Source organism: Hibiscus syriacus, unplaced genomic scaffold, assembly GCF_006381635.1.
Source record: "Hibiscus syriacus cultivar Baekdansim isolate YM2019G1 unplaced genomic scaffold, ASM638163v2 tig00111013_pilon, whole genome shotgun sequence".
Classification (NCBI taxonomy): Eukaryota; Viridiplantae; Streptophyta; class Magnoliopsida; order Malvales; family Malvaceae; genus Hibiscus; species Hibiscus syriacus.
In genome coordinates this window covers 1,917,780-1,945,074 of record NW_024062953.1, presented here as the reverse complement: position 1 = coordinate 1,945,074, position 27,295 = coordinate 1,917,780, and the positions used below count along the sequence as shown (strand labels likewise).

The 27,295-nt window shown below is 34.5% G+C and overlaps 4 protein-coding genes and 1 non-coding gene across 5 annotated transcripts; 4 read left to right on the top strand and 1 right to left on the bottom strand.

The window, feature by feature from the left end:
• Nucleotides 1-470: 470 nt before the first annotated feature.
• LOC120150046 lies at nucleotides 471-1,973 on the top strand. Its single transcript, XM_039162746.1, has 3 exons — nucleotides 471-687; nucleotides 1,146-1,197; nucleotides 1,686-1,973. The coding sequence occupies exons 1-3, from the start codon at nucleotides 597-599 to the stop codon at nucleotides 1,834-1,836; spliced, it is 294 nt and encodes a 97-aa protein (XP_039018677.1). The 5' UTR covers nucleotides 471-596; the 3' UTR covers nucleotides 1,837-1,973.
• Nucleotides 1,974-2,057: 84 nt separating this feature from the next.
• On the bottom strand, nucleotides 2,058-7,229 carry LOC120149993 (potassium channel KAT3-like). The gene is made up of 13 exons (XM_039162695.1): nucleotides 7,045-7,229; nucleotides 6,768-6,983; nucleotides 6,502-6,663; nucleotides 5,718-5,775; nucleotides 5,313-5,630; nucleotides 4,888-5,127; nucleotides 4,613-4,711; nucleotides 4,501-4,533; nucleotides 4,035-4,220; nucleotides 3,650-3,727; nucleotides 3,357-3,423; nucleotides 2,704-2,856; nucleotides 2,058-2,247 (listed from the first exon to the last, which is right to left on the bottom strand). The coding sequence occupies exons 1-13, from the start codon at nucleotides 7,227-7,229 to the stop codon at nucleotides 2,144-2,146; spliced, it is 1,899 nt and encodes a 632-aa protein (XP_039018626.1). The 3' UTR covers nucleotides 2,058-2,143.
• Nucleotides 7,230-7,343: 114 nt separating this feature from the next.
• On the top strand, nucleotides 7,344-12,654 carry LOC120149992. The gene is made up of 3 exons (XM_039162694.1): nucleotides 7,344-7,414; nucleotides 11,347-11,531; nucleotides 12,098-12,654. The coding sequence occupies exons 1-3, from the start codon at nucleotides 7,344-7,346 to the stop codon at nucleotides 12,652-12,654; spliced, it is 813 nt and encodes a 270-aa protein (XP_039018625.1).
• Nucleotides 8,420-8,503, top strand: TRNAL-CAA. Its single transcript has one exon. It is a non-coding gene; the product is annotated as a tRNA-Leu (tRNA).
• A 10,728-nt stretch (nucleotides 12,655-23,382) lies between the features above and the next one.
• On the top strand, nucleotides 23,383-25,596 carry LOC120150125 (putative pentatricopeptide repeat-containing protein At3g15130). The gene has a single exon (XM_039162850.1). It carries the CDS (start codon nucleotides 23,470-23,472, stop codon nucleotides 25,546-25,548), a length of 2,079 nt encoding a protein of 692 aa, XP_039018781.1. The 5' UTR covers nucleotides 23,383-23,469; the 3' UTR covers nucleotides 25,549-25,596.
• The last annotated feature ends 1,699 nt before the right edge of the window (nucleotides 25,597-27,295 follow it).

Below are 27,295 nucleotides of genomic sequence, written 5' to 3'. Positions count from 1 at the left end.
ACGTGCTCAATGACATCCGGGATACCGTTCAGATCCGTCTAAACAATTGGTCCATTTGCAAGACTGATTCGAGGAATGCTGTCCTCTGTGCAAGTTGGGGTATTTTGAGCTAATGTACTTCTGCTTTGTTCTCCCTTCTGTTTTCATTATTGTTATTTTGATGTTTATGTAGCATACTGTTATTTGTAGCAGGATTTTCTGCTTTCTTGAGTAATACAATGGAATTATCCAAAAAAAATATAATATAAAAGTGGTAAATAATTGTTAATATTTTTTGAGGTTTCGAATTTAAACGTATCATGACTATCATATGTATAAATATTTAATATCAAATGATTAAAAATTATATTATATTCATCACATAATAATAATAATAATAATAATAATAATAATAAAACATATAATATAATTAAATTTATAACTTTTTTTAGGGAGAGTTCATAAAATAATTTCTCCAGAGACGGTGGAGAAAAGGTGCGAAGCGAATACATTACCGCTAAAGATTTTCACTGTTTTAAATCGGGTCTTTCAATCAATCAGAGTATCCATACTGAATCAAACCAAAAAAACTCTTCAAAGCTCGAAAGGAAGAAGGAATGGCGAGTTCATCTCAGCAGGTTGATGCTCAGTCCCTTCATCCGCCTGCGCCAGAAGAAGCTGAATCTCTGCTCTCTTCTCTCGTTTACGGTTAATTCTCTGCCTCATTTTTTCTCCCTCCCTTCTGTTCAATAATAACTTTCCTTTCGCTTAAAATTTCAAAATGCATTCAATATTCTCTTTTCTTACTTGATTTCTCCTTTCAATGATGGCATGTTATAGAATTTCACGTTGAACAAATGCTTTCCCTCATCATTACCTTCGTAATTGAAGTTGTATAAGAAACGGTGTGAAACGTGAAGGTCTTGGCTTGAATTATTTTGAAAATACGTTGGCCGTTGTTAATTTCTTGAGATCGCTTGTTTTCTTTGTAATTTTTGTGGATTCTGGACATTTTTCAAGGATGATAAGCTGAACAGACAGATTTCACTATTATGAACACGTCCTTGTAAAGCTTTTACAATTTTATTTTCTCCGATCGTGTTATTTTCCTTATATTTGTTTATCTCGCACAATGATAGTTGGTAACTTCGATTTAATTAATACAGATTTGTCGCAACAAGTTCAGATGGCAATGGAGAATATGCTTAAGATGATAAAGTAAGTGACTCGTTATTTGTTACTTCATCGGTGAATAATGTCGATGTGGAACTTTTTTCTTGGAATAGTTGTTAATTAATTTTATTTCTATATCTGAACTTAAGCCTTCTTGTGAGAATTACGCAGAGAAATATTTAATGTATTCTAATGCGTATATGCTTTCTTCATTTTCCCCCCTTGTTTTCTTTACACTTTTTGTTATCATTTTGGGTCCTTTGTTCTATCTCTATGCTAGATTTCTGTTTGTCTGAGAAACTGAGTTTTCGAGAATTCACAACTCACTGTTAGTTTATAGCCAGGGAAAATGAATTTGTCTCCAGGACTTCTCATTCTTTATTTTTGGGATCCGACATTTCTGTATTGCCTCACTCTTTCCTTAGACATTCTTTCCAAAGGGGGAGACGGGTTTAATAAATCATTAGCTTGTTGCAGACACCGTATTTCTACTAACACTACGTTCCGTTTACCTTTTAAATAAATTTCTGCAGTGAAATTGATCAAAACTCTTCAGGAATAATGGAAGAGGTAGAGAAGTGCAAAGGCTCTGCTCTTGAAAGGAAGAAAAGCTTGGAGGAAGAGAAGGATCAGTTCCAGAAAGCCGCATACACTGTTTTGGAAATGCTGAATACTAGAGAATGAATGGTGTAAGCTCTATAATTTCCATCACCACATTCCTATTACTCTTACGGAGAATCTAATAACCGAAGATGGCTTAATCTTGGGCATAAATAAATGCACCCTAAAGCACAATGAATAAATTTTGATTGCCTCTGTCACAAACAGTGATACACATATCCATTCACATGCACATGCAACTATAATGCTAATATTTCTTTATTTAGAAATGTCAAGCGCCATAACTTCTTACCCATTTAGAATAATCTTCATTTAAACAGATCAACATATGGATAAGTGATAACCGATAAATATTATTTCATTTTATCACTTAAACAATGAATAAGTGATCATTCTCTCTCAAAGCATTAAGTTCTTCAACTTCTGAGCCATCTGCCATAAGAATAGTGCTGCCTCTCTTTCCAAGTTTCTTTTCTGCATTAACGAGATATAGCCAAATTCATCATCCTCCATCGATGCTCACTTATTCTTCCTTTTTATTTTTCAATCGTAAGTGTATATTAGAATAGCCAAGAGGGCATACTGTTTCCCTCGTAGTTAAGTACAATAACTTTCCACTCATTTATTAGTGAAATTAATTTCACTAGATGAGTTAACCTATATGTTAAGTTCTTTCTATATTTTTGTGATGCAAAATGAAAATGGCTCTTCTATTGATTTAATATGCTAAGCTTCATGTTTGACGTTTCAATATCAAAATTTTCAACATGTAGTCTTGCACTCGGAATCTTCACTTAGGAATGAGCTTTGATCTTTCTGTTTGTTTATTGGTTTGGTTGCAGTTTTACCCATTCCTTCTGTCTTTTAGCATGCTATGGGGAAGTTGAAAACAAATATTTGCTTTTTGAGAAGATTATAGTTCTGTGATACCTGCTAGACTGAAGAGGTCTTCAATTGAGTCGGGCAAATTTATAAGCTTCCCCAATCTATCACTACACATTGTTTCTTCGGATGGATGATACCCATAGATTATCACCCTAATGGTACCTGTACTTAGTGAAGGGGTGGAATTGTCTGGTGTTCCTACAAAATGGTTGAATCAATCATATATGCAAATATCTAGAGAATATTATGCACTTTATTATGAGAACATATATCTGGATTTATTTGAAAAATAATTTTGTATAGGCATAGCACCAATATTGTGTAATCCATGCACTAGAACGGTAATTTGTGGAAATAGAGTTTCTACCATCCAAGGTAGATGATAGATTTTCCCTTTCCCTCCTTAAAAACAAAGGATTCACCCCTATGCTCAAATATGTTACATGTCAAAACAAAATTAGATGCTAGTCAAGAATTGACATGATATAGGGAAAACAAGTGAATGTTTTGATTAAATTAGTTTATTATATGATAATAACCAGTTGCTGCTGCTATAAGTTTTAGCAATTATATGATAATAAGTTCTCTGGTTGTGCATCCACGCTTTGTATGGGCTTATGGGAGCATTCTTAAGATCTGGTGATATATGCTTAAAAGTTATTAGTCCATTAGATATCATTAGTGAAGAAGCTATTTACCTTTTCGATTTGCATCCGTGGAATCCAATGTTCCTCTGTTTTGTTTCTCCTCATTTTGTGACTTAGGCTGCAAAGGAACAGAAAAGAATTTAATATGCTTATCACGCAACTATGGTATAGATTCTTATAAAATGTTATCTTTATTCTTTCTGTTATCTTTATAAAATGTTATCTTTATTCTTATATAATGGTATAGATTCTTATAAAATGTTATCTTTATTCTTTCTGTTACTTACAAACACAATTCTGGCTCACATTTATCTAAGTGTTTCAACTTTAGGATGGAAACATACCTGTATATTCTGGTACGCCAGCAATTCTCTTTGGAAAGGTAGTTCCTGTAGCATATCTTTCCCTAAGCCTATCAAGTACTGAGAAAAAAAGAGTCGGAGTAAAAAGTGCCCTTAAATTTTTGGTTAAACTTTTATGGATGAAGATTTTGTATTGTCCATGAATTGATTGTGAGGTTTCATTGTTCATTTTTCTCTAAACCATTGATGGAACTGCTTATTCATATTTAAATCACTGTTACATGCTCTGATCTAAAATATTTTTTAACAGCTTTACGTCCTATGTGGATGAATTTACCCATTTAAAAATGCTTTTACTTATAAATCACATCTTTTGATAGAACTGACTGTAGGCTGCCTATTTGTGTACATGATATAGTTCACATACCTGTATGAAGTTTGCGATAATAATCATTCCATCTTCACTTCCTGATTGCAGCATTTGTTTGAAATTATGATGACTTATTCGGATAACCTGGGAGAGTCTCCTAGTTCTCACTGTGAAAGGTTGGGGAATATTGAAAATCACTCCAATTTCTCCTGCCATATCTGCAGATTCTAGATTTGACAAAAACTTGAAAAAGGAAAGCTGGAACTTAGTTTAAGACGAATAAAAAGAAAGATGCTTTAGTTTAAATTACTGGTATGATATGCACTCGGGTCTCCTGATCAATGATCATGGTCATATCTTAAGATGCCTTATCTTTTCATATCATGATCATTTCTAGTTTCAGTTTGCTAATAAAATAAGTCATCTTTGTATGCTTCATCTTTGATCAACATTATATCTATGTTTTTACTATTAAGTTCTCCAATCATTATGAAATATATTTTCGTAGAAAAAAAGATAATACCTGCTCCGTTCCATTCTTGTATGTCACCACATCCTGTAGTTTTAGGGAGTTCAGACTTTTCTTATGATGTTAAGAAAAATGCAAAAACGCATATGATTGAACGATGCTGTACCACTGCTCCTGATACTAGAATGTAGAACTCTGTAGGTATCTCATTTTGTAAAATAATTTCAACCCTCGGAGGAAAGTATTCTGCTTTCATCTCTGATACCTGTTAAGAAAAAAATACCATGAAGTACTGACGTATTATAGCTATTTACAGCAGTTAATGCTCTGCTTCTGTTTTAACATAGAAACATAGTATTTCTTAAGTAAGGTTGCCTCGCTAGTGGTCTGCACAGCAACTTAAATGGGGAGTTTACTCATAATAAATAGAAATATTGGTACCAACTGAGAAACAAGGTCTTCGGAGACTCCTCGAAATAGGTAGGTATTTTCAACAGTTTTCCGGAAGAGGTGTTGGGCAATGCTGGATCTTATTGCCTTGGGCAGGTCTTTTAGAACTTCTTCTTGCTTTAACTCGGCCGTCTTGAACTTAAGTTTCATGTGTGCCACCATTTGTTCTCTCATTCCTTCCGGTAGTCTATTCTTGCTTGCATATAGCAATACCTCATTGATGCTATCCCTCTGTCGAGACACAATCTGGTTATAGTCTATTAGACAGAATCATATCAAATATGGTAGTCTGTTTACTTTGTTCGTAGAACCAGCAAAGCAAGAGTAATCGATCCGTTTCCGAGATCATCGAGTGCTCTATATGTTGCTAGAAGATGTTAGTTCATAAATGAAAATAGAGATGAAGAGAGAATCACCATGGCAAAGGTTTTAACCGCAGCATGGACGACAAGATTCGTCATGTTACCAATTATGTAGGCAGTGAGGCCAATGTTGAATAGCATATAAATAATGTTAAACACCTGTTCTGTTTTATTCACGGAATAAAAGTCTCCATAGCCGACTGTAGTAAGAGTGACGGTGGACCAGTAAATTGAACAGGTGTAACCATGCCAGACACTTTTTTGCTTAAAATCTCCTATCTTTTTCCCAATCCATGTGCGTTCTGGTGGTTCGTGGTGTGTAGCTAGCCAGTAATAGAAGCAACCGGCTGAGTGCACTGAAAATAGGGTTACCTGCCATTTTGAGTATAATGAATGAAGTTTAATTCCAAGTGTTTGGTTAGAAATGGGAGATTGGATTAAGTAGAAAATAATACTCACACATAATAGTTTCAGAAGCCTTGTCCAGAAGTAGCTAAAGCGTATGTCCTTTTCTAACCTATAAAAAAATGTTAATATTTAATAATAAAATAACCTGACCGGACAATTCATATTTAAGAATTACATGCCATAATTGTGTTTAAAATATTATATATTTAATACAGACTTTTAATATATATAGAGAGATGCATTCTTAGAATTTTGAAGGATAATGCAAATAAATCTCACATTGTTAAAATATTTGCTTTTATAAATGTTTATATAGTGTTTTGTGAGTTTATTTTCTTTCTGTAACAGAAGAGTTTATGCTTATTATTCGTTCGATTTGATTGAATCGTTCTTTATGTTTGTGTTAACATATGTTTTTCCTTTTGGGCAACTGTCCATTTGTTATGGACCATTATACCCTTATGCTCCTTTCATTTGCTAAACACACATCAAAGCATTCACACCACCTTCTCTTCATTTCTCCTGTTCTATAATCTCTTTAATTTGTTCGATTCCTCATGGTTCGGTAGCTCCCTTTGCTTTTCTTGCCTACTGAAAAGAGTAATTCATTTTGAGTTTCATCTTTATTTTTGGATGTACGAAACTGTAAATATTGTATTAATCTTAGAAAATGATATCTATTTTTCGATTCCTCGTGATAATATTTTATTTCAGTGCTTACTTTATTATTTTGTACTAGTCATTACTAATATTTCTGTTTTATTGTAGTATTATTACAACATATGAGAGTTGCTAAAAAAAACTAATGCAAGGTGTCAAATTAAGCACGATTTACCTTTTGAAAAGTTCTTTAACACGGCGGAGACGCCAGAGACGAAGCAAGTTGAGGAGGAGAAAGGCTTTGTGGGTGTGCCATTCACCGGTGAAGATTTTGCTTATTAACTCGAAAGGTAGTGTAGATGCTACGTCCATAAAGAACCAGAATCTTGTCACATATCTGTAAGTTCACATTTCTTTTAAATATTAGAGCGGAGAAATTATAATTTAAATCTTTAGAATCATCAGTGGATGCACGGAGAAAAATGGGTAAAACAAAAATACCGCAACGCAATTCTCTTGTGATCATCAACGAGAAGAAAAGTTGAAGTATCCAAGTAAGCGACGAAAAAGGTTAAGGCGATATCGATGGCGAAGAAAGCGTCGACCACCAAATCAACGAACAAGAGCAGTCCATCCTCGGTTTCCTCGAAAGCTAACTCCAAAGTAGATGCCCATGCGGAGTATATCACCAGCACCACCAAAAACGTTTGCCACCACCTGCGAGGGAGGGAGTTAGAAACAACATTTTTATGATATTTGTCGTAGCTAATTTACTCACCGGTATCTACGATCATAAGGAGCAATAACACTTTTCTTGAGGGGCAAGTAAGCATCACCGATAACAGTTCCGAACGCCGGTAACAAGCTACTCGAAATGGAAGCCAAATTGTTCTTTATATCGCCGGTTGGTCGTCTTAGGAAATGTAACGGTACCGGGGAATGTGATGACACATTTTTTGCCATTGCATCCCTGATCGGATCAGAACTAGTAGTTTTGTTTGTTTATTGAAGAGGTTTTTCGAGGAAGAAAACTAATGACGACGGGCACTGACATTGAGGTTTAGTATATTCTTAACAATGGCAAGCAAGCTGGCTATTGCACAGTACAAAAATCACACCTACACTAGTCCAAAAGGGAGGATCCCAAAGTAAGCTACCTAGTGATTTTCAGCAGTAAATTATGTATTTAGTATATATATTCTAACTAGGCTAATTTTAATTTTTATATATTTTTAAAAATGTAAAAGTTAAATCATAATTTAAATATTACGGGAATAATATGACTAGACTGAATGAACTTAGAATAATTAAATTAGAGTATAGAAATTAAATATATAAATTACGCTTAGTACAAAGACTAATAATAGAATGTGACTTAATAGATTTAACGATCATTGTTTAGATAATGGTTAAAATTTAAAATTTTAAAAATTAAAAATAATAAATTAAAATATAACGATTAAATCCATAATTTTACCTAATTTAAAGATTTTCAAATTGTCTAGAAATATAATACTTATTTATAATATTTTTTAATCATTGACAACATATATAAATTAAAATAATAGATGTAATATTTTAAAAAATTCTATAAAAAAATCTCATAATTAGGTCAAAGGTAAATGAAGAGTGAGGGATTCTTTTGGCATTTCAAAATTTTTGGTTTAATAACATTTTTTTAATCATTCCTACATTAGGAAGGAGGAATTTTAGTCTTAATAGATAAGTTCATATGAGTTTAAATTTAAGTAAAATTATATTTTTGTTCTCTTTAATTTTTTAAATTAAATATCTAACAAATTTCTATTGTTTTGGACTTGGATAAGTTTTCTCTCTCAACATTTGATTTTAATTTCGTCACTGCTCATAATGCATACATTAAAGTTAATTTTTAGGTGTGAAAATTCGATCATATTTTAATTATTTTTTTTCTTTTTCATTAACCAATATAAATTTAATCACTATTATTATATGGTTTTCATGATGATAGATTTATTAAAAAATAATAGAAAAAATTATTGATCTGGATCTTAATTCTTAATCCACTTTTAAGTTACATTTGCACGTCGAAACAAAACGATGATGAGTTACATATCACTGCTGTTAAAAATATATAAATTGATAATAAAGTTGTATAACAGTGAAAGCTGGTTGTCAGGGTGGCCGAGTGGTCTAAGGCGCCAGACTCAAGTTCTGGTCCTCTAACGAGGGCGTGGGTTCAAATCCCACTTCTGACAATATTAGACTTTTTGATTTCTTTTTAAAATGTAAAACTTATAATTCACCCAATAAACATCAGGTAGCGAAAAAATCGGTTTATAAAAAAATTGATTCGGATCTTAATCGGTTTAGAGGGCCGGATGGTGTAACCGATTTTGGTTTGAAAAAAATTGGTTTTTTTTTTTAAAACCAAATATAAAAAAACCGATTTTAATATTATTAAAATTACATCGTCATTAATTGCAACAAAGTTTACGATAATTGAAATACTTAAATACTTCCAAGTTCGATAAATTCAAATACTTAAAAATTTTCAAGTTCGATAAATTCGAATACTTAAAAACTTTCAAGTTCGATAATTGAAACAAAGTTTACAATAATTGAAAAAAAGTTTAAAAATAAACTACATTGCCATCTCTTCTTCATCATCTTCGCCTTCTTCGTTTGGAGGGGATATTCCAAATTCGACTTCTTCAATGTGTAAGTTTGCTTCCAAATCGATATCAATTGCATCTTTTAGGGTGGTGATATGTTGTTTCCGAGTCGCTCCATCCAAATAATCCTTCAAACAAATGCATACTTCCACCGACTCAAGACTTAGTCTTGATCTCAATTGCGATATAACCCTGCCACTAACAGAAAAAGCGGATTCCGAAGCTACCGTAGAAGCTTGGACAATTAGTAAATCACGGGCCATGACGGCTAGAATCGGAAATTGTGCTTTCTTTTCTTTCCACCAAGCCAAAATATCCAAACTTTCAAACTCTTCAAATATCATTTTTGATAAAAAATCACATGACATTTAATTTCCCAACTCGCTACTTGGGGTGACAATACGTGATCGTTTGGATTGGGAATTTACAAGAGTGTTAAAAAGTGACAAATTTATGTTACTTGGACCTCTACTAGATGATTTCACATTCGTTCTCATTTGATCATGTATTACACTACTTGATCCGTATTTAGTTAAATAAATTACAAACATGTCTCGAAAATATTTGTTAAAATAATTTATTTAGTTTTGGACAAAGTTGGGTTCATCATCGGTTAGATTAAAAGCAAACGCAATTTGTTCAATTAGTGTTTCAACCCTGCCAACATTTAACGTTGAGTTTAAAGCGGCGACACAAGTAAAAATAGGGGAGATCTCCTTAAAATATTTTGAAAGTTTTTCCTTCATTGCAAAGCAAATTTCTTAAAAAACTTCGATTTCAAATTCAAAGTCATTTAGTCGGGTAGCCAATAAAAATATTTGATTAAGAACCAACGGGCTAGTAGGATAATAAACACCGGATAAAAAAATAGTTACATTTTTAAAACCCCAAGCAAATCGGTTATTTTAGTTGTAGTTTCCCAACTCGAATCCGGATAAATGTTTGGGACATGACCCCTCTCCAAAAGTTTATCGTGAAATGTTTGCAATGTTTCCCTTTGCCTTAAGGCGGTATACATCATCATCCAAGTTGAGTTCCAACGAGTTGGACAATCTAAATTAGGACCCAAAGATTTTTTATTAACTGACTTACAAAATCGTTTATAATCATTTAGTCTTTTGTTGTTGTTACAAAGAACCGATTTTACTATTGCTTTAAATTCTAATTTAATTGGCCCAATAACCTCCAAACCGACTTGCACAGATAAATTAATTATGTGTGCAACGCAACGAGTATGAAAAAATGCACCGTCTAAAATCGGTGAAAGTAATATTTTCAATATTGAAATCGCGTTTGTATTATTCGATGCATTATCAAAGGATATAGAAAAAACTTTATTTTCTAATTTATAAAGACAAATTATCCTTTTTAAAAGTGTAAATAAATTAACACCGGTATGCGGCTCACCGATTAATTCAAACGCGATTGTTCTTTTTATCATTTGTCAATTATCTTGATCTAACCAATGTGCCGTAACGACTAAAAAAGAATTTTCGGTATTATGAAGGGAACTCCAAACGTCACATGTAAGCGATACACCATAACGGTGTTTTTGGAATCCTTTTCCCTCGTTGTACGCCACATTTTTATAGCATCTCTTCTAAGGGTAGTACGACTTACTTTAGTATAACGTAGTTGCATTAGTTGTTGAATTGTTGCCGTAAAATCTTCATCATCAAAGTGGTCGAACGGCAATGTTTTTGTAATCACAAATATTGTAAACGCTTCTCATAATTTTTCGTTGTCGTAAACAAAAACACCACCTTACGATGTAAGATTCGATTGACTTGGATCCGATCTTGAGTGAAGTGCCTTGCATGATTTTGTTAAATGGTTCTTTAACGTTCTGTTTTCTTCCGGTGCAAACAACTTTAGACAAAGTTTACAACGCGCCCTCCTCGAGCCATTTGACATCTCACATAAATCGTAGTGATATCAAATATCTTTGTTTCGAGTGTGTTCGATCACTCTCACGACTTCAAGGTTTTCCCTAACGGAAGATTCAGCCGTGTTACTTGTAGCCATGAGGAACAAAAAATTACAAAATAAGATTTGAAAGATGTTTAGGTGTTGTGTAATAAGATTTGAGAAAGTTGTAATCAACCAAATACATCCCAACCTATTTATACATGTTTAGGGTGGTAAAATGGTAATTTTTTTAGAAAAAAACGATCACAAAACCCCCCAACGGCTATATTAATGGCTAGTTTTTTTTAAACCCATACCGATTTTTTTAGATAAAAAATTAGTTTTTTAACCGTTTTTTTAAACCGGTTTTTAATCTATTAAAAAACCGGTCTTTCAATTTTTCTCAAACCAGTTATATTATCCAATTTTAAAAAAATTGGTTTTTCTCAAAATTTAGTTTCAAATATTTTTTATGCAAAATCGGATATTCGAATTTGTTGTGTACTTCTAACAACAAGCACCAGAGAGAGTCGGCGCCGGAAAATACTCGAACGAGGATCCGATCGCTTGGGTTTTATCACCGGTCACCTTCAAAACCTCCCTCCTCCTCTTTCTGACGACCAAATCGATACCAACCCTCCTCCGCCACCGTCGGTCTCCCACGCTCCAGATCCACCACCCGACTTCCCAACCAAAACCGCCGGTACCCTTTTTCTCTCTCCCTCCATTTTCATTTTTGTGTTTTTCCCCCCCCCCCCCCAAGGGTCAGTTTCAGTTCATCGTGTCAATTGAAGATCAAGGTTTAGCTGAATCCTAGCATTAGCAATTGGAAAAAGAAAATGAAATTAGGATGTTAGCTGAATTTTGCATTTGGGAAAGCTAGTCAAGATCTCTTTTCAGCTTTAGCTTTTTCGGTTCTTGAAAGCATTGGACTTTTTGAAATAACTCTAAAGGTAATAAATGTTCAAAATCTCTCTTAGTCACTAATCATATACACAATCTACATATACAGCTATTCGAACTTAAACTCTCTAAAGAAAAAATAACACTTCCTTTTACCTCGTTGATTACTCAACGGATTTTACATATTTATAATTGTATATACGCTAAGCGCCATCAAATGTCCTTATTTGATATCACTAAGTAACTGAAGTAATGAACGAAAGTTCTCGATATACCGATGGTTTTGTTGATGGACTCCTTGTTCTTTTGGTTAATGGCTTTCGTGTTTTTATTGCCATGCCGTTTCTCTTGATGTCCGTGATGAAGCCTCTACTTCCGAGTTGCTAAACGAAAATCATGGTTCCAATGCAGATCAGAGTCAGCGCAATGCTTATAATGGTGGAATTGGTGAAGGATCAACATCCAACAGACAGGATACAAGTGGTCAAGTAAATTCACCGCCATTTCCATCGGATGATCGAAGTTCATCGATTACCTCATCAGGGACGGTACAACATTCGGAAACACGGACTCAAAAACATTACTTTTTCACTACTAAGCAAGTAAGTTCCGCGATTGATGCATCTGAGAAGGCCCGCATTTTATGTTCAGTAATTGTGGCTATTTTAGTTGTATTGGTACGGGCGGGGTTTCCTCTTCTAGGGAACAGATTCGTGGGGAACATCATTAGCATCAGGCCACTTTACTTCATCTTGTTGACCAATGTAACGCTGGTGATGGGGCGACTTCTTTACGGTGACCATGTAAGTTCCCGGAGAGCCATTGCAGAAGAGAACAAACCCTCTTCCACGGAGGATGATAATTGGGCCGAGCAATTAAGCAAGACGTTGGGAGGTAGGATTGGTAGCAAAGAAGGCGATTGATGCAGTGTTCATGGATTGTAGTGTATATCTCATAATTGTCATATGTGGCCTCCGCTTCAAATGACAATTCGGAAAAGCATGTTTCTTTTGATTAGTTTCTTTATGTGTTGGGGATTATATTGTATCTATTTGGTCTCCCTGTTGAAGTTCCCAAACTGCAATAGATCAAGAATAGTTTTCTTTGCTGCACTTGCAAGTTATACCTTTGCATTTGACCCCGACCGACGAGTTTCGATCCGATTTTAAAGGTTTTTTTAAAAAAATTAAAATTTAGGTTAGATGGAGTTTAGGTTTTGGATAAAAAGTATCATACCTCACCTAATATAATAGTATAATTTTATTCTACATATTTAAGGTAATTTTTATAATACTATTCTTTGCATATTTTTTAAAATTAAATCCTTATTTTATTGGATAAGAACGAGACTTTTTATATTTAGGTTAGATTTTTATCTTATATTTTAGATTGGGTGAAACTTTTCTAAACATGAATCGAGTATCGGGTGAAGAATATACCATTTGAGTCGGATTTAAATAATTTATTAATCAAATGATAAAGGGCAAAATTATTGAGATAATGGTTTGAATTTTTTTTTGACTCATATTAGGTGCTAAGGGAATTATTTTTTCAACTAGGGTGGAATAAATAAACAATGTAGGGAAGTCGACTGGACCACTAAACAACTTTGGGAAGCTAATCGAAAGAAATGACGTCTTTGAGGAAGACGCATGTGTCAACACACCTTTTCGTCCTACTAGAATTCAAACTCCTAAAGATAGGATAGAATTTTACTAGGATTCAAAAAATAGGATAGAGTTCTACTATTATTTAAACTCCTAAAGATAGGATCCACAAGCACTATAAATAGCCATTGTAACTCACTATTGTAACACACGATTTTACACACAAAACACAGAGGAAAGCACGGAAAATACAAAGGCAAAGTTGTTGTAAACGATTCGAAAAGGAAATAAAAGGTAGCATTTTCTTTTTTCTTTCTTTTGCATGTGCACGTTATTTTTCTTGAAATTTGGTTCGAATAACCCAAAACGTGGGTTGCGCCGATGACCAAAATGGGTGGGGTTTCGATGTTTCGAACCTAGATCTACCCCGAGGCTTATTTTTAAAAATCGATTTGATTTTCGGTTAAAGGAGGGGAAGAGTTTTTTAAAAATCTATATTAGTCCCTTTATTTATTATATGGATATTTTATTCATTTTTTTATTATTCATGTTATTATTATTATATGTATATATATATATATTAAATTTTTTTCATTTGATTTTTTTACTATATTTTATTATTATTATTATATATATATTTCTTTAATATTTTACTTATAAATCTAATATTACTATATATATTATAATTATCTTTATCTAGTCGTATGTATTTTTTATACTTTTAATAGTTTATTTATATACATATTATTAAATATATATATTCTTAATTATTTTTATTTGATTATTTCTTTATTTATGTAATATATCTTATAACTTTATATATTTATATTATTTTTTATTATTTTCGTTTTTTTATTCATTATTATTATATTATTATTTTTTTAAAAAAAACCTTGTGTCTTTATCATTATTATTATTAAACATTATATTATATACTACTAACCTAGAGGGCCCATTTTTTTGGTCTTATTTCTTACTAAAGCCCCCCACTTTCGGTGAATCGGGAGGATAGCTTTTCTATTTTTAAGTATTTGGTGTATATATATAGCTTATTTATTTTATTAATACTTTGATATATATATATATATTTATATTTTTTTCCTTTTTTCAAATATTATTATATATAATTATTACTTTACTATTTTTTTCTTATCTTACTTATTTATTTTATTTTTCCATTGTATCTTATTTGTTTTCTTTACCTTGTTTATCTAACACATTTCTCGATTTTTTTTTTCAAATCAATCAAGGGTAAGTAATTAGGATCGAAACTTTACCTTTTAATTTAACTTATTATTTTTCTTAATTAAGACAACTGGAAATTACGTAGTACCGAAAGGGCGGTTCAAGGGTGCTAATCCTTCCTTGACCGTAACCGACTCCCGAGCCCGACATATTTCTGGTAAGACGCAGATCAGGTAAGAAATAGGGTATCCGGTCAACCCATTTATTTTTAAATAAATGATCGGTGGCGACTCCAATCCACATTTTTCAAGTCGAAGCCCAATTCCGGGGCCCAACCGAAAGACGGTTGCGACAGCTTGGCGACTCCGCTGGGGACACAGGTAAGTGAGTCAGGCTAAGGTAATTTCCAATTGTCTTTTTAATGAAAATGGTAAGTTTAAATTTTAAGGTAACATTTCGATCCTTATTACTTACTTTTGATTATATTTTCGAGTAATTAGTTGTACTAACCGTTTTCTCAATGATTTCAGCCCTTAAAGTCTTTTTTCATCTATGGCTCTAAACCCGAGCTCTGAACCCGTTTTAAGTGGGGGTGAAAGCGACGCATTCGTGTGAATTTATTCACCGCATATGCCTAGCAAGTAGCCTTCGGGATTCATATACCTTATGTCTTCGTGTGAATTTATTCTCCGCATAGACATAAGGGAATGTGTCCTCTCGAGTTTAACTTAGTCCACACAAGCCTGTGATGGGTTTAGGACTAAGGGTCTGGTAAGCCCAAAGGGGCACCAGCAAGGAGAACTCGGGTACCGTTTTTTTAGAACTTAAACCGGGAGACTATGGAGAATTAGAGCCCACCCCAAAACCTCACTTCAAACCCTAGGCTGTTTTATTTCATGCTTTACTTTCTGTTCAAAGCATGCGAACTAGACAAATATGCGGTTATGATTTGTTTGAAATTAGCATACGGGATAGAGATCATGTCCGGGTAGGAATAATAAGCATGTGGGGTAGATATCATGTGGGGTAGGACTTTCATTTTTATGATCGTTTTTGATTATTTTTCACCTCACTAACTCTTTTCATCTTTATTTTATTTTATTTTCATCACTTGCATCATTAAAAAGAGGTCATTGATCCACTAAAACGTGTTTGTTAAAACTCGAATAATCTGAATCCATGGACAAAGGTGTTGTAATACAAGAGATGAAAATACAGAGGATAGTCTACAAGGCGACTATGTGTCACATTCAATCCAGAAGACGTGGTGCCCACAATTGAAGAGTATATCACTCTGCTGCATTATAAAAGACCCAAAATGAACCGGGTCTACATCAAGCACAATGAAAGCTTATCTTTGAAGAACTGACTGGCAGAGGTTGCAGGGGCAAGATGAAGGTTATGTATCTCAGAAGTCCCTTTGAACACAACAATGGCAAAATGATAGCTGAAATTGGAGACCATTATCGACGAATTCAAGAAACAGATTAATGAACTTCACATAGTTCCTATCAATTAAGGGCTCCAATGACGAATTCGTTGGGAGCAGGCTCAACAAAAGTAAATGCTCAAGATGCGATCATTCGAGACTTCTTGGACCAGTACAAAAAACAACTCAACATTTTCACGGTTCATCCAGAGAGGCCGGAGCGGTTCGACAGGTTATTCAACCGGTGAAAGACGAAAGCAGAAGACTAGTCAACATGTCAGAAGCTGTCAGGATTATTTTTTTTCCTTAAAAGATAAAACATTTTTGTCCCCAATAAGGATTATTCATAATAACAGTCACATTTCTTGGATCAATGCCTCGAACATTTCATGCATTCTTGCATTCTTGCATTTTTGCATCTTCATCTACATTTTTAAGCATTTTCATAAACATGAAATTAAATCACGGAGGATTCGATGAAGTGGTCTTAACCACATTACAGCATATGGAAGCCAGATTTTAACAATTAAAGAAAAACTGAAATCAGTACAGGGGGAGCTGGATCAGCTGATTGTAGGACTAAGCCTGCCAGGATGATCTGAGAAAAGAGTACCCATCTCCTAAGGGCTACGATGTTGAAGTTGTTGCCACATAATGATTCCCAAACATTCTTCTAAAAACTGTAAGGCGCTTGCCGAAGAAGGGGGCATGGCATATACCATTTGCACTTAGAGAATTATTTTGTTTGAACACATCTTTTAAACGATTGAATTCATGTTACTTTCTAAGGTGGAGCAATTGAACAAATTTTAATCTTTAGTTCTTTGAATATTAAATGAATTAAGGATTCTTTTAATTCTTCAAGAATTATAGATTTTTGACATATGACAAGATTAGACCTTTCTTACCCTGTCTCAAACCCTAGAATAAAATACCTTGATTCTTTACCCAAAATAACTCATGGTCATTACCAAAAAACCAAATTTTGACATTACCTCCATTTGAAATTCTTGAACATTACCTTTATCTTTTTGATACACCCATACCTTTCTTTGAGTCAATAAGATCACACAACTGTCTTTTTAGACCCAAAATTAACCTTTTTTACCATTAAAACCCAAGGCATTGAGTTGTTCATTTGAACATGAGCATTCTTCCAAGATACAATTTGGGGCATCTCGCCGGGAGCCTGAACATTGAGACATGATGGGAGCAAGGAGCAGAAAAAACAATTCATTTGAAATAATTCTATCTTGCATTAATTGTACTGTTTTCATGTAAATATAATTAATCCTAAAAATCTATCCCCCTGGGGATACCTCTTCTGTGAAGACTTCCATGTATGAAATGATGAACGGCTTTCTTTCTTTATCCCTTTACAACAGGAGAAAATATATATCCCTTGTGTCCCCTTTTGAGCCTGTAGTATTTTTCTTCTGATTCAACCCTAACCAAGGATCACCCTCCACACTGGGGGGCAAGGTGGAGAAAATCTGCTCACATGAGTGAAGACATTGATTCAGATGAGATACCGAAAGGTGAACCAAATACCAAGTGCGATGATTCAATCAGAACAAAAGGGCAAAAAGAAAAAAGAAAAGAAGGAAAAAAGGAAAAAACAAGAACAAAAAAGAAAGAACAAAAATAAAAAAGGGAACAAAAAGCACATGCAAAAATTCCCTAAAGACAAATGGTGCATCAAGCTTTAATGAGATTGATCAAGCACAATCATTCCCGAATCACTGAATCCCTTCACTCGAAGATCATAGAGCATCAAGAGAAAGAGACATTTTGAGCAAGACAAGATCGATGGCATCAAAATGAATTGATCCTTGGTTCAATACCCTGAAACACTTGTTTGGGCCTATTTATCCTTTTCTTTCATAACCACGAACCCTGGCCTACATTACGTGCCTTAAAAGTCCCTTCTAATCATACATGGATTTCTAAAGAGAAGAGACTATCTTCAGATTTCATCCCGCCCATCAGGATTAATCTTTGTTTGCAAAAAAACAATGTAATTAATGTATGGTAGAGAAAAATAACAAGGGGGGGTTCAAGACGTAAATCCTGAATAACGTCTTGAAACCAAAGGAGGATTCGAGTTGAAAACCTGAAAAGGCGGCTCGAATATAAAAATTGCACAATCCGAGTGTGACAACGAAGGTTGGGAGTCAGAGAACACTTCCAGTAGAGAAGCATGCAAGCTACCCCATCAATCCTTTGAGCATGCAAGCTACCCCATCAATCCTTTGAGCATCAAAATGCCAAACCTTTGACCAAACATAATAACCTGAGATTTTTTTTATCCTTTCCTTACTTAACCATTTCCCAAAGATACCTTTGATCTTGACACTTGTCAAATGGCTATAATTTATTGAAGGATTAACATTGTAATTAATTCTTTGATATCCAATGAACTCTAGTTTTATGATTCGTCTCAATTTTAAAACCGTGAAAGTGACAATATTTTCAAAACTTTAGATCAAACATTTTTCAAAACTCTTTTAATTGATATTAAAAGAGAAAGAAAAATAATTTTTTCAAACAAGACAGTCTCTCTAGAGTGGATCTTGGTAAATGACATGTGACTCTCAAACACAAAGCTCATGCTTAGAATCAATGATGAAGCAAGAAATGAGGAACATTTGGGGTATCTTTGAAGATTCAACATCAAATATTGGGGTATTTTTTGATATTGAGGCATCTTTGGGGATTCAACATCCTAATACGAATTATCAGACATTTTTCAGGAGATAAAATATAACCAATTCATGTTACATGCATCTTATGCATACATTTTAGAGCGTCATATCTATCATTTTCTTTCCACGTACATAATTTTTACAGCTTTAGAGTCAAGTTCGACTTCAAGACGAAGGATACTCGATTCAAAAGCACCTTTACAGATTGATGTCGGTTGCTTAGCTCAGCAGTAAGAAGCTACACTTCAACCAACTCGACAGATAGAAAGATCGACATTCATTTTTAGATTCGACATTTCCAATATAAATTATGTCTCGCTTGAGACAGTCTCATTTAATGCAGATGATTATCTCACTTGAGATTACTTTTTTAAAACAGACTTTGTCTCACTTGGGACTGTTTTACTCGAAAGAAGATTTACTTCACTCATGATTGTTTTTCTTAAAACAAGATTTGTCTCGCTTGAGACCGTTTTCACTAGAAGAGTTTTGTCTCTCTTGAGACAGTTTCCCTTGAAACAAAATATTTGAATATGTTTTCTTTGAAACAAATTCCGTCTCCCTTGAGACAGTTTCTTTTGGAACTAAGTTTTGTCTCTCTTGAGACAGTTTCTCTTGAAACAATTTTCGTCTATCTTGAGACAGTTTCCCTTGAAACAAAACCTTTGAATTTATTTCCCCTAAAACAAATTTTGTCTCCCTTGAGACAGTTACTCTTGAAACACAAAATCTTCAAATTTATTTCCCTTAAAACATAATTTTGTTTCCCTTGAGACCGTTTCTCATGAAACAACAGATATCTTCGAGATCGTTTCCCTTGAAACGAATTCTATCTCTTTCAAGACAACTTCTTTTGAAGCATCATCAGAACCGTTACACTCAGCTCAGGCACATACTTGAGATGGTCGAGAAGTATTTCTCAAATCAAAAATAGAATGTGCACATCAGATTTGAACATTTGAAGAATTCAAGATCAGGGATCAAAATTTGAAGATTCAAGAATCAAGATTCCAGACAGGCAACTGGAGATCGAGATTTCTCTCCAGAGCCCCAAGATAACATATGTTGCATATGCATTTTAGGCACACCTAAGAGCATTGCATCCATAGCATCACATATATGCATAACTTTTTCATGTTTTAGCTAGAGTCAATTTCAACTTCGCGGCGAAGGATATTGCACTCAAAGCGACACAATTTGCTCGAGAGTGGATTTCAATTTCACGACGAATGATAGCTAGCTCGAAGCTAAACTTCACAATAAAGGGGTCTCCACGGTTTCAACTTCACGGCGAAGGGAATTGTGTCCACCCGCAACATACAATACTTGGATTTTAACTTCACGACGAAGGATATTCAAGTCAAGGCTCAACTTCACAACGAAGGGGCCATCCGCGATTTCAACTCCACGACGGAGGATATCGTGGCACTCGAGATAACACAAGTTCAACTTCACAACGAAGGGACGGCTGGTTGTCAACCAACAACTTCTCAATTTCAGAGCCAATTTCAACTTCACAACGAAGGATATTGGACTCCAGACAACGCAAGTTCAACTTCACGACGAAGGGACCGCTGGTTGTCAACAACAACTTCCCAATCTCAGAGCCAATTTCAACTTCACAACGAAGGATATTGGACTCCAGACAATGCAAGTTCAACTTCACGACGAAGGGACCGCTGCTTGTCAACAACAACTTTCCAATCTCAGAGCCAATTTCAACTTCACAACGAAGGATATTGGACTCCAGACAACGCAAGTTCAACTTCACGACGAAGGGACCGCTGCTTGTCAACAAAATTTCATTCAGAGCCAATTTCAACTTCACAGCGAAGGATATTGGACTCCAGACAATGCAAGTTCAACTTCACGACGAAGGGACCGCTGCTTGTCAACAACAACTTTCCAATCTCAGAGCCAATTTCAACTTCACAACGAAGGATATTGGACTCCAGACAACGCAAGTTCAACTTCACGACGAAGGGACCGCTGCTTGTCAACAAAATTTCATTCAGAGCCAATTTCAACTTCACAGCGAAGGATATTGGACTCCAGACAATGCAAGTTCAACTTCACGACGAAGGGACCGCTGTTTGTCAACAACAACTTCCCAATCCCAGAGCCAATTTCAACTTCACAACGAAAGATATTGGACTCCAGACAACGCAAGTTCAACTTCACGACGAAGGGACCGCTGCTTGTCAACAAAATTTCATTCAGATTCAATTTCAACTTCACAACGAAGGATATGGGACTCGAGACAACACAAGTTCAACTTCACAACGAAGGGACGGCTGGTTGTCAACAAACAATTTCCCGGTTCCAGAGCCAATTTCAACTTCACGACGGAGGATATTGGACTTGGAACAATGCTACTTACTTGGATTTCAACTTCACGACGAAGGATATCCAACTCAAAGAAAGATTATCTGCCATCAAAATTGTCGAGTTCGACTCCATTCAGCTCGATGACACATCAATCACACTACTTTCCGGTTGCAGTCGAGGTTTTCAAGTCGAGAAGAGGACCTGGGTTAGCCGTGCCTTAGTGACAAGCAACCATTTTCAAACAGCATAGCTTAAGTCAAGAAAAAGCTATCTGTCAATGAAGATTTCTGAGTTCGATTCCGATCCAAGGTCTTTAAACCGAGAAGAAGACCGAAGGGTAACGGGAAGCCACGTGCTGATTCAAATTCCGAACTACGGCTTTAATTTCATATCATTTCAAGATGAACTCGACTTCACGATGGAGGAGTCATCCGTAACTCAATTCGACAGGGAGTTATTGAAACATCAGAGTCAATTTTCAACTCCACCGAACGAAAAGTGTGTCTTTTAATCTTTGCCCTATCCCCATTACACGACTATGGGCAAAGAGGGGCAGCTGTCAACACACCTTTTCGTCCTACTAGAATTCAAACTCCTAAAGATAGGATAGAATTTTACTAGGATTCAAAAAATAGGATAGAGTTCTACTATTATTTAAACTCCTAAAGATAGGATCCACAAGCACTATAAATAGCCATTGTAACTCACTATTGTAACACACGATTTTACACACAAAACACAGAGGAAAGCACGGAAAATACAAAGGCAAAGTTGTTGTAAACGATTCGAAAAGGAAATAAAAGGTAGCATTTTCTTTTTTCTTTCTTTTGCATGTGCACGTTATTTTTCTTGAAATTTGGTTCGAATAACCCAAAACGTGGGTTGCGCCGATGACCAAAATGGGTGGGGTTTCGATGTTTCGAACCTAGATCTACCCCGAGGCTTATTTTTAAAAATCGATTTGATTTTCGGTTAAAGGAGGGGAAGAGTTTTTTAAAAATCTATATTAGTCCCTTTATTTATTATATGGATATTTTATTCATTTTTTTTATTATTCATGTTATTATTATTATATGTATATATATATATATATTAAATTTTTTTCATTTGATTTTTTTACTATATTTTATTATTATTATTATATATATTTCTTTAATATTTTACTTATAAATCTAATATTACTATATATTATAATTATCTTTATCTAGTCGTATGTATTTTTTTATACTTTTAATAGTTTATTATATACATATTATTAAATATATATATTCTTAATTATTTTATTTGATTATTTCTTTATTTATGTAATATATCTTATAACTTTATATATTTATTATTTTTTATTATTTTCGTTTTTTTTATTCATTATTATTATATTATTATTTTTTTAAAAAAAACCTTGTGTCTTTATCATTATTATTATTAAACATTATATTATATACTACTAACCTAGAGGGCCCATTTTTTTGGTCTTATTTCTTACTAAAGCCCCCCACTTTCGGTGAATCGGGAGGATAGCTTTTCTATTTTTAAGTATTTGGTGTATATATATAGCTTATTTATTTTATTAATACTTTGATATATATATATATATATTTATATTTTTTTCCTTTTTTCAAAAATTATTATATATAATTATTACTTTACTATTTTTTTCTTATCTTACTTATTTATTTTATTTTTCCATTGTATCTTATTTGTTTTCTTTACCTTGTTTATCTAACACATTTCTCGATTTTTTTTTCAAATCAATCAAGGGTAAGTAATTAGGATCGAAACTTTACCTTTTAATTTAACTTATTATTTTTCTTAATTAAGACAACTGGAAATTACGTAGTACCGAAAGGGCGGTTCAAGGGTGCTAATCCTTCCTTGACCGTAACCGACTCCCGAGCCCGACATATTTCTGGTAAGACGCAGATCAGGTAAGAAATAGGGTATCCGGTCAACCCATTTATTTTTAAATAAATGATCGGTGGCGACTCCAATCCACATTTTTCAAGTCGAAGCCCAATTCCGGAGCCCAACCGAAAGACGGTTGCGACAGCATGGAAGGCACAATGCCTTCCTTAACAATCCTTCATCCTTCATCCTTCATGTATGTTTTCCGTTGCTCTATATAGTTCGGACATCAAGCTGTCATACGAAAGACGTCCTACAATCTGACCGATTTTCTAAAGACGTCAAATAATTTGACGGTCTTTATTTGAACTATTCAGTCCATCCCAATTGAAACTATAATTTCCCCAACATTCCATTATACAATACACAAGCGATAAAATGAAGGTTAAAACTATAGTTTTAATTACAAAATCACTTTTCAAAGGTAAAAAATAAAATTTTATTATAAAATTGAGCCAAACTATGATTTTATTATAATAAGACCACCAATATGTCTCCAAAAGATCACTCTTCGAAACATGGTTACAGAGATTTCCACTGAATTAAAGTCTTAAACTGAGACGCAATTTCTCAATATAATCAATGACCCGATTGTCGTTTTCCATTTGGAGTAGTAGACAGAGATTAGCTAATCTCTTAAGATATTGTTCAAAAAACTCGTTGCTTGATCAAGGGGTTCAAGTTCATGCAGCTTGTTTGAAGACGGGGTTTGGTTTTGACTTGATGTTGAGCAATGATCTTATAGACATGTACGCAAAATGTGGTGTAATGGACACTGCATCTATTGTGTTCGACAGAATGACTGAAAGAAACGTGGTTTCTTGGACAGCGCTCATGTGTGGCCATTTGCAAAACGGTAACGCCACAGCAACATTGTCACTTTTCTTTCGGATGGTGTTTTCATGTTTCAAACCAAATGAGTATACATTTTCCACGAATTTCAAGGCTTGTGGGATTTTGAATGTTCTTGAGATTGGGATGCAGATTCACTGTATGAGTGTATTATCTGGCTTTGAAAGTGTCCCTGTGGTGGGGAATTCAATAGTTGATATGTACTCGAAATGCGGAAGAATCGACGAAGCAGCAACTATGTTTAATGCTTTGCCAGTTAAGAATCTAATAAGTTGGAACACAATGCTAGCAGGTTATACGATTGCTGGACAGGGCGAAAAAGCTTTACTTTGGTTCCTTAGAATACTCGAAAATGGACAGATACCGGATGAGTATACATTAACAACCATGTTGAAAGCATGTAGTCGTCTTGGTAAGATTCGGGAAGGATCGATGATTCATGGTTTTCTGATCACTAGTGGATTTCCATGTTCAGGTAATGCAGCCATTGCAGGCTCTCTTATTGATTTGTATGTGAAATGTGGGAACTTGGCCGAGGCTCGAAGGGTGTTTAATCAGGTTGGAGAGAAGAATGTGATATCTTGGAGTGCATTAATTCTGGGGTATGCTCAAGAAGGGAATATGGCAGAGGCCATTGATTTGTTTAAGCAGCTTCAGAACAGCAGCATGCAAGTGGATGGCTTTGTTCTATCGAGTATGATGGGCGTGTTTGCCGATTTCGCACTCGTGGAGCAAGGCAAGCAAATGCATGCGTATGCTGTTAAGATTCCTTCTGGTTTAGGGTTATCGGTGTCGAATTCCATCATTGATATGTATCTCAAATGTGGACTCCTAGATGAGGCTGAAAGATTTTTCAATGAAATGCCAATGAGAAATGTGGTTTCTTGGACAGTAATGATCACTGGGTATGGAAAACATGGGTTTGGCAAAGAGGCGATTCATTTATTTAACCAAATGCAGTCGAATGACATCGAGCCTGATGGGGTTAGTTATTTGGCTACACTCTCAGCTTGTAGTCATTCAGGACTCATTAAGGAAGGTGAAGAATATTTCTCACAGTTGTGTCGTAATCGATGGATTAAACCCAGGATAGAACATTACGCCTGCATGGTTGATCTTCTTGGTCGAGATGGACGCTTGAAAGAAGCTAAAGATCTCATAGAAACCATGCCATTAAAGCCAAACGTAGGGATATGGCAAACTCTGCTTAGTGCTTGTAGAGTGCATGGGAACTTGCAACTAGGGGAAGAAGTGGGAAAAAATCTTTTGATATTGGATGGCAAAAACCCTGTAAACTATGTGATGATATCGAACATTTATGCCGAGGCCGGATACTGGAAGGAGTTCGAGCAAGTAAGAGAAATGGAAAAAGCAAAGGGGTTAAGGAAAGAGGCAGGGCGTAGTTGGGTGGAGGTTGACAAGGTGGTCCACTTCTTCTACGGAGGAGACGACACTCACCCGATGATCGAAAAAATTCATGATGTGTTGAAGGAGATGGAGCAAAGGATGAAACAAGAATTGGGTTATGTTCATGAGGTGAAATTCGCATTGCGTGATATCGACGAGGAGTCGAAAGTTGAGAGCTTGAGGGCTCATAGTGAGAAGTTGGCAATCGGATTGGCGCTTCTCCATGGAGGTTGGGATGAACCGAGAGTGATACGGATCTTCAAGAACTTGAGAATCTGTGGGGATTGCCATGATTTCATAAAGTGCTTGTCGAAGATCGTCAAGGTTGTTTTCGTGGTGAGGGATGCTAATAGATTTCACCAGTTCAAGGATGGCCTTTGTTCTTGCAGAGATTATTGGTAAGTGCTAATGCTATTTTGGCGTATGCTTTCTTATTCTTACGGTTCAAAATTTCTCATTCATAAAGAAGCAATGACTACTACTTGCTTGGAGATGAACATGAATCAAACATATGTCATCATGAAAAGGAACCCCTTTTAAAACTAGTGAACTAATAATCCAACATTTTATTTGGGTAAAATATACTTAAGACCACTTAATTATGGGGATTTGTATCTGATAACTGATTTTTAATTTTGTTAATCAAATTATTTAATTATTTAAATGATATTAATTAAATCACCCGACCTTAACATTTAATGAAGGAGTCGACTTGTAGTTAACAAAATTAATTAATTACATATTTAATCTCCATTTTTTTTTATACATTCTATCAATTTGATCTTAATTTTAATATAATTCAAAAAATTACTATCAGATGGATAATATCGATTTCTGATGGTAAAAAAGTCGGCTTATAGTTTTACATTGAATATAAAAAAAATCAGGGATTATATTGAATTTTTCAAAGTTGGAAGGACTCAAATATGTTTGAGTCAAAAATGAAAAACTTGATTTTGCTTGATCGACTTGGAAAGCAATTATTTAATGGCTGAAAATGGGGGGATCACATCACCATTACTGGCCAATGGCACATGGTTCTCAAGTTGAATTCCTTCATTTCTAGAGATTTGGACACATTGATGTACCTGCAAAAACTCAACGTGCAACAGTTCAAGTTGGTTGGAGGTTGAGACAGAGGAACATGCCTTTAAGACATTACTTGTTATTATGATGTTCGTACTTTTCAAATTTTTTTTTGAAATATTTGTTTTTAATTCTCTGTCATATAAATAGAGATGATAATTTGATTCGAATTTTATAGATTTTGATTCCATTTAATCTTAAAAGATTGATTTTTATTTTTTGAAATTCAAGTTCGTATTAAGTCAAGTTTTGTTAAGAATAAGGTCGGATTGACTTAGTTTTGATTTTAGAGTGAAAAAACATTTCACCCGATCCGACTCAAGAATAACAATGTACTTGATCTTTATATATTTAGAGTTGATTGTTATAATATCCTTTAACTATATATTTTTTTCACTTATATCTTTATTTTTCTTAATAAATTTGATTTTTTTATATATATACTGGTAATGTTGAGTTGAGTTTTTATTTTAAAATTCGGATTGATTTTGAGTTGAATGAAACTATCCTAAATTCGTATTGAATTGAGTAGGATATCAGATAAGAGATATAATTCTCGAGTTGGGATTAGATCGACCTAAAATTCGACCTAACTCGATATATTGTCATCCCTACATATGTTTTGAAACATAATATTTCTGGGTTCAACAATTCTACTGAAAGTTTCAGTTTGAAACCCAACAAATAAAACTTCATAACCAGCAAAGAAAACTACATACATAATGTCAATGCTGCTTCCTAATGAATTTACTTCAGTTTTGGATAAAAACAGGGATGAATTTTATTCACTCAAACAATGGCATGGATCATATAAACAGTGGGAATATGAGATTGAATTCTTACAAAAAAGATGCGTTAAACATGTTAAAACATTTCCTCTTCCAATTTCTTAATTACTCCAATGCGGAAACACTCATGGTTTCATCCTCAACAGCCTCGACGGATCGGCGAACCGAGCTGAGAAAGAACGAGAAAGATTATCGGGTTCAGCCGATGCCGAGCCTCGATCAAAATTCTGGGAATATGCATTTGGATCATAAGAAACTTGGAGTGCAGCACCAGA

Coding starts and splice junctions, on each gene's coding strand:
- LOC120150046 (XM_039162746.1), top strand. CDS start 597: ATGGCGAGTTCATCTCAGCAGGTTGATGCTCAGTCCCTTCATCCGCCT. Junction 688..1,145: donor GCTCTCTTCTCTCGTTTACG/GTTAATTCTCTG, acceptor TAATTAATACAG/ATTTGTCGCAACAAGTTCAG. Junction 1,198..1,685: donor AATATGCTTAAGATGATAAA/GTAAGTGACTCG, acceptor AAATTTCTGCAG/TGAAATTGATCAAAACTCTT.
- LOC120149993 (XM_039162695.1), bottom strand. CDS start 7,229: ATGGCAAAAAATGTGTCATCACATTCCCCGGTACCGTTACATTTCCTA. Junction 5,776..6,501: donor GTTAAAGAACTTTTCAAAAG/GTAAATCGTGCT, acceptor ATTTTTTTATAG/GTTAGAAAAGGACATACGCT. Junction 2,248..2,703: donor AGACCTCTTCAGTCTAGCAG/GTATCACAGAAC, acceptor TCGTTAATGCAG/AAAAGAAACTTGGAAAGAGA.
- LOC120149992 (XM_039162694.1), top strand. CDS start 7,344: ATGGCAAGCAAGCTGGCTATTGCACAGTACAAAAATCACACCTACACT. Junction 7,415..11,346: donor CCAAAAGGGAGGATCCCAAA/GTAAGCTACCTA, acceptor TCTAACAACAAG/CACCAGAGAGAGTCGGCGCC. Junction 11,532..12,097: donor CTTCCCAACCAAAACCGCCG/GTACCCTTTTTC, acceptor TCCGTGATGAAG/CCTCTACTTCCGAGTTGCTA.
- LOC120150125 (XM_039162850.1), top strand. CDS start 23,470: ATGACCCGATTGTCGTTTTCCATTTGGAGTAGTAGACAGAGATTAGCT.